The sequence below is a fragment of the Arachis ipaensis genome, chromosome B06 (genome assembly GCF_000816755.2).
Source record: "Arachis ipaensis cultivar K30076 chromosome B06, Araip1.1, whole genome shotgun sequence".
Classification (NCBI taxonomy): Eukaryota; Viridiplantae; Streptophyta; class Magnoliopsida; order Fabales; family Fabaceae; genus Arachis; species Arachis ipaensis.
Genome location: NC_029790.2, coordinates 16953921 through 16960086, shown reverse-complemented (window position 1 = coordinate 16960086; position 6166 = coordinate 16953921). Strand labels below are relative to the sequence as shown.

At 35.3% G+C, this 6166-nt stretch overlaps 1 protein-coding gene across 3 annotated transcripts in view; it reads right to left on the bottom strand.

The window, feature by feature from the left end:
- LOC107645741 (probable UDP-N-acetylglucosamine--peptide N-acetylglucosaminyltransferase SEC) overlaps positions 1 to 5520 on the bottom strand; it is an 8442-nt gene extending 2922 nt beyond the window's left edge. Inside the window, exons 1-17 of one of the 3 annotated variants that reach the window (XM_016349828.2) lie at positions 5136 to 5520; positions 4830 to 4975; positions 4602 to 4700; positions 4421 to 4471; positions 3848 to 3964; positions 3662 to 3718; positions 2898 to 3017; positions 2760 to 2822; positions 2582 to 2660; positions 1922 to 2031; positions 1775 to 1828; positions 1612 to 1679; positions 1415 to 1517; positions 995 to 1197; positions 682 to 778; positions 223 to 294; positions 53 to 129 (exon numbers count right to left, since the gene is read on the bottom strand). In XM_016349828.2, the coding sequence (XP_016205314.1) occupies positions 53 to 129; positions 223 to 294; positions 682 to 778; positions 995 to 1197; positions 1415 to 1517; positions 1612 to 1679; positions 1775 to 1828; positions 1922 to 2031; positions 2582 to 2660; positions 2760 to 2822; positions 2898 to 3017; positions 3662 to 3718; positions 3848 to 3964; positions 4421 to 4471; positions 4602 to 4700; positions 4830 to 4975; positions 5136 to 5301 (1682 nt within the window). In that variant the 5' untranslated portion in view covers positions 5302 to 5520. The other 2 variants (XM_016349827.2, XM_021104147.1) reach the window with 2 other exon arrangements.

Genomic DNA, 6166 nt, shown 5'->3' with positions numbered 1-6166 from the left:
CAATAGAACAGTTCACTTTCTATTTTGGATGTGATTTGCATAAAAATCATACCTGATTTCCAGAGCTAGCATTGGGTCAAGTGGATATGCTATTGCATGGAAGGGCTGAACACTAGGAAGAACCGATATCTGAAAAGCAAAAATAATAACAATAAAGCATGCTCAACCCAACAAAACATGGTGCACCATATGATATGTTAATGTGAATGGATAGGTCCTGACATTAATTTGCTTCATGAGGATCCCTTCAACTTCACTGAACATTTTTTCACGATCCTCCCAACTGCAGACACACTGCAACATGACAAAAGATTGCACCAATTTATGACAAATGAAATGATGAATCACAACTCTCCAAAATGTGATACTAATCACACTTGGTTCATCAAATTAGTAATGTTGAAAATTAAGATAGGGTCACAGGTAAGCTTTTGTAGCACATCATCTAATTTGTGAATTCAATCACTCATGGATGTATGCTAAAAGCAAACATAACAAGCATGATTTGATCAAACCCATCTATCTGAAAGCCACCAGTTCAATGGAAGTAAGCATTGTGCATTCACAGATAAAAGCACTACCAATCAACTCATGTTAAAGAAAATATTATCGTCTCTATCGCAAGATGCTCCACTAAGGGCATACTGGAAAAGAGTGAAAAGTATTACAACTGAAATATACCTGAAGTGTATGCAAGAGATTACAGGTTGCTTCTGGAAAGTCTGGACGAAGAATTAATGCTTGTTTGTAGCTCTTTACGGCAACCTCTACATGCCCACTGCAACAATTGAAAAAAGATTAATTTCGAGCTATGACCCCAAGCTCAAATTATTTTCAGAAAATCAATTCCTCATTGGACCTCTGACAGGTCCTGTGAGGAAAATGAAAGGTTTCAAGACAATGAAACTTTAAAAATTTAAGACATTGCTGATATGCAAAAGAGTTGTTATAATATGGGCCTCAACAACATGAAGGAAACTTGAAGTTAGCATACCTGTCCTTATAAGCTGAAGCCAAATTAGCATGGGCTTCAGCCATAGAGGGTTTGACAGCAATTGCCCGTATATAATCTTGGATAGCTTCACTTACTCTACCAACCTCCTTAAATGTATTGCCTCTATTTACAAAGGCATCAGCTGCCAGGGGGTCATTGCAGAGAACCTTATTATAGCATGATATGGCATCTGCATAATTCCCCTGAAATAATTTGTCCAAACAAGTATAAAATAGATCAGTAGAGGTACACCTTTATAAAGAATATATACAAATTTAGCATTAGCATCTCATTCTGACAGTGCCCCCGGTTTGTCACCCACGAACATAGACCAACTGTGAACTAGTTAATGAAACATATACAACATCTATGAGGGCGTCTGGATCAACTGAGGTGGAATTTCATTCCAGATTTTAGTACCTGCTGCTTATAGATTATAGCAAGGTTGTTGTAAGGAGCAGACAATCCAGTAGTCACACATAGTGTAGCCTTGTAATATGAAGCAGCAGCAGACACCATATTCCTAAACAAGAGCAATTTTGACCAGAAAAAAAAATCATTCAACCACGTACCATCATCAGTTAATACCATTATCCAAAAATACAAGGACCACATACAATTCCATGTATATATTTCCAAGATTGGTCAGTGCTTGGGGGTGGTTATCTTGCAAGGCAAGGCATTGCTTCAAGACACAATAAAGTAGATTCAGTGACATGCAAATATAATAGTGGAAAAATGAATAAAAAATAAATGTAATGGATGAAGGAAGGAGCATACATTGTAGCACTGGATTGCTTCTTCCACTCTGCCAACATCTTTCAGTGCATTGCCCTACATGTTGGATAAGAGAAAAAAACCAACGAAATATGTAAACATTTCATAGGCTATTTTCAAGCAAGACGATAACAAAACAAGAAAACCTACCAAATTATTGTAAGCCTCTGAAAATCTGGGGTCACATGCGATAGCTTGCTTATAATGTAAAATTGTATTTTCCAGTTGTCCTTGCTCATAGTATATACTTGCCAAGTTACCTATTTCCCACATGTGATACAGGGTAATGATTAGCAGTACAGCACAAGTTGAGATTTACCACATTGTGAAATGTAAACAAGTATCATATTCTTTGAAAAACTCTTCATTTGCCTCAATAAACACATTTGGAAATCCAAAGCACCCTAAAAGGTTAAATCCTTTATATGGACAGTGTTCTTAACAGAAGTAATGCCAAGGCTATCTCCCCTAATATGTGTTATGTCATTTTGTGTTGTAAAGGTTCAGAACCAACTCCACAATCTTGTGGCAGTGTGTAATGTGTAATTTATGCACTGTTTGGTGTAATTAGCTGAAGCATAATTCTCGCGTCTTTAACAATAGAAAATAATCAATGATATAAATTTAGTGTTTATACAACAAAGTCATAACTTGTTTTATTATTAACTTCATGATATATAGATCATCGCTTTCAATACTGAGGACACCATAATGAGATATTTTGAAGAGGGAAAACAAAATAGGTTATGAATTAATGTCTTATAAATAAATAAAATTAGCCTGAAACAGATATGAAACAACAGAACTCACCATAAGCTATGGCACAGTTAGGCCGTGTCTGAAGAGTATTTTGGTAACATGCAGTAGCTTGTTGAGCCATTCCTAAAGCCTGATAAAGAAAAAATGTCATGCTACCCCAAATATAATAATCATTAATCAAGGTACTAGTTCATCTAACTAACCAAGCTAAACTTGTTTACTGGCTTACTTTGTACACATGTCCCATGTTCAGGTATGCATCAGGAAAGGAAGGTTTGAGTTTCACTGCTTCCTGAAATAATTAAGAATGTAAATAAACAAAAGCATGAAATATCAGATCACTAAGGTATGCAATGTAAGACTTTACTTTGTAATACTGAAGGGCTCTGTTGAAATCACCAGACTCCATGAAAAGACCAGCAAGATTTGACCACGCAATAGCAAAAGTAGGTTGAATGCGCAATGCCTCAAAGTAACAACTGTATGCCTGCACAAAATGTTACAACAACCATCATCTGAGCCCTGGCTTGAAGACAACAACTTGACATCTGTTTCAAACTGTGAATTTGATCACAGTTCCATGGATGAATTATTTAAATCAGTAAAACCAATAATTAACAAGACACTTAGGGTACAAAATACTAAGTGGTGAAGAAACTACGCCAGGGCGGCATACAGCCATTCTTTTAATGGCTATATAAAATGCGACTTGAGGATGGTGAGAAAGATACATAAGGATGCCACACTCATTTAGCTCAAGCTGGAAACACAAATTACTATTGAAAGAAAACAATGGAAAGGTATTTGTTCTAGGAGCAAGATGTTGTACACCAAAGCCTAGTTAAGTAATATCATGGAAGAAATGTTTTCTAAGAACAACTGATTTTATAAGCAGAAAAACTAATCCAATAGGATGAAGTACTGCTCACATTGGGGAATATAATAGAGCATAATCTCAAATGGAGAAAGCTGATTGCTCAAGAAAAACTATATTAATTAGAACAGAAGGATATGGCACAGCAAAATTGAAGTCTAGAAATGTTGCAACATTTTTATAGAGTTCAAGGATCTGAATTATTTGGTGGATAGAAATGTCAAAACACAATGGTGTATCAAACATTTAGGACTTACTTCTTGCACCAACCCTCGAGCTTTCATTAGGTTTCCCAGGTTGCTATGAGCATCTACCTGTATCACCACCAAAACAAATGAATCCCCCATGAAAAGGAACATAATGGCAAATAAAATATTATAATGTGTGCCAATTGTTCAATAAAGATTAACAAGAAACAGTAATCACTATATGCTGAAGAATACCATCAAAGGATTTATAGCTAGTGCTTGTCGACAGCACCGTACTGCTTCAGCGACTCTCCCTTTATGCATGTATGCACTAGCTAGGTTTGACCATGCATCAGCAAAATTTGGATTTATCTAGAACAACAAAACCAAAACAAAGGTAAATTATCTCACCCAAGATTATATAACAACATACAATAAAGGACATTATAAAGAATAAATAACATAACAAGATTCCACCCAAAAAAATAAATAAATAATAAAGAATAAATAATTAAATAAAGAAAGAAAGAGATTAAGCGCCACAGCAGATAAGTTTCATGCAACATATATTATATCAAAGATACACCTGAAACTCTGTAAATAAGAACAGCAAACAAGTTAAGTGACTTTGTCAGCCCAAATAAGGCAAAATATGTGTCCATGGCTTTATGTGAAATTTCTTGCTGAAACATCCAAAATAAAGTACTATAAAGGAAATAACAAATGAACCAACAAATCACTGGAATGTATAATAAGTTCACAACATGATTCACACAAAAAGAATTGCTATAAAGGAACAATAATATAGGTCCAGAATTGCTTGCTGACATCAATGGCAATCAGGTAGTATTGAATGGCAATGTCAACGTTTCCTTTTTCCTGCACATAAAAAGGAAAAACCATTAACTCTAGAAAACCATCATATGTAATTCACCTACTATAAAAAACAAATACACCACAAGTTTTTTGATTCTTTTGAAGTCAGCAAAGGAGCGCAGCGGTAACTTACCTTCCATGCATTTGCCATGTTCCCATAACACTCAGCAAAATGGGAATCAATCCCAAGCGCCTCCTCATTTTTTGCAATACACATATCAAAATCACGCAACTGCAGGAAAGACGGTATCACAAACTCAGAATTTAATACAGAAGGAGTGAAGGACCAAGAATTCGGTGCCTAAGGTCTACAAAAAATCATCAATCCTCCCAGAAACAGAAACAGAGACAGAAAACAAACCTGGTAATAAATTGCACCCATAAGAAGTAAATTGTCAACATGAAGCGGATTTCTCTCATAAACAGCTTTACTATGTTCTAGCGCTTGCTTATGGTTCCCAGATTTATACATTTGGTGTGCAAGTGACAAATAGAGTTCTTCATCAACTACATAAAGTTAAAAACCACTGAGCTAAAAATAAAAGCAACAACTGCAGTTTCTAACAGCAGTAGTATAATCCAAAATCGAAACTAGTAATCTATAACATCAAACTAAGCTTTCTTTTTTTCCTGATTAATATCAGCTTGATTTCCTAAGAAGACGAACCTTTGGTAGAAGAAGCATGGCCGTGTAAGGGTAGAAGGCTTAGCGAGGAAGGCTCGACGTAATCACTGGAGAAAAACGGTCGAGAGGAGCCGGCGGAACCAGTGAGCTGCGGCGGATGGAGGTGGTTGTGGTGGCGGCCATCGCCGTGGACGGAGATCACGGCCATGGTTAAGCACAAGTGTTTCTTCTACTCCTTTCACTTCGTTCTTCGTTTTCTGCAGATTCTGTGAGAAATCTTGGGATTTCGATAAATATGGAAGGGGTTTCTATTTTAAAATCTTAGGTTGGGTGAGATCATAACCGTTAATTTTGGCGATGAAAAGATTCTTCAGCTATTTAGGTGACAGGATTCGTTTTGGTACTGACACGTAAGCTTTTTTTAAATGCTTCTTTCCTTTTTTAATGATACTCCGCCATATCTCTTTTGCCGCGTTATCTGATTTGTTTTGCTTTTCTTACCAACCGGCGCTATTATTATGCTACATCCCACTATAGACTATGACTCAATCTTAACATTTTTCTAAATAATGGATCATGTTAGTTGTATTTCTATTTTTTTTAGTAAGGTAACAAATAAATTTCTGTAATTTTTTTTTGGATTGATTAATTTAAAAAAAAATATTAATAACATTTTTTATAATACATAAAATAAGATTGAATTCTGTTAGGAAGCCAATGAAAAATCTTGACAATGTATACAATAGGTAGTTATTTCACATTAAATTTCAAATTTTAAATTCTTCAATTTCAAATTTTAAATTTTTAAAAAATCCAGTTAGTTATTTCAAAAAAATAACCATCTTAAATCCTAATTTACTAAAGCATTTCACTCCAATGCTCTTCTTTTTCAACCGGCGGCCACCTCATCTTCATCAATAATCATCTCATTTCACCATCGCGGCATCGCTGCTTGGCTTCCCGCACGCCACTCACTCTTAGTAAAAATAACCATCCACTTAAGGATAAAAATAATCATCCGCATACTTAATGAATTGAACATCTAACATATTTTAATTATATATAACTAAATC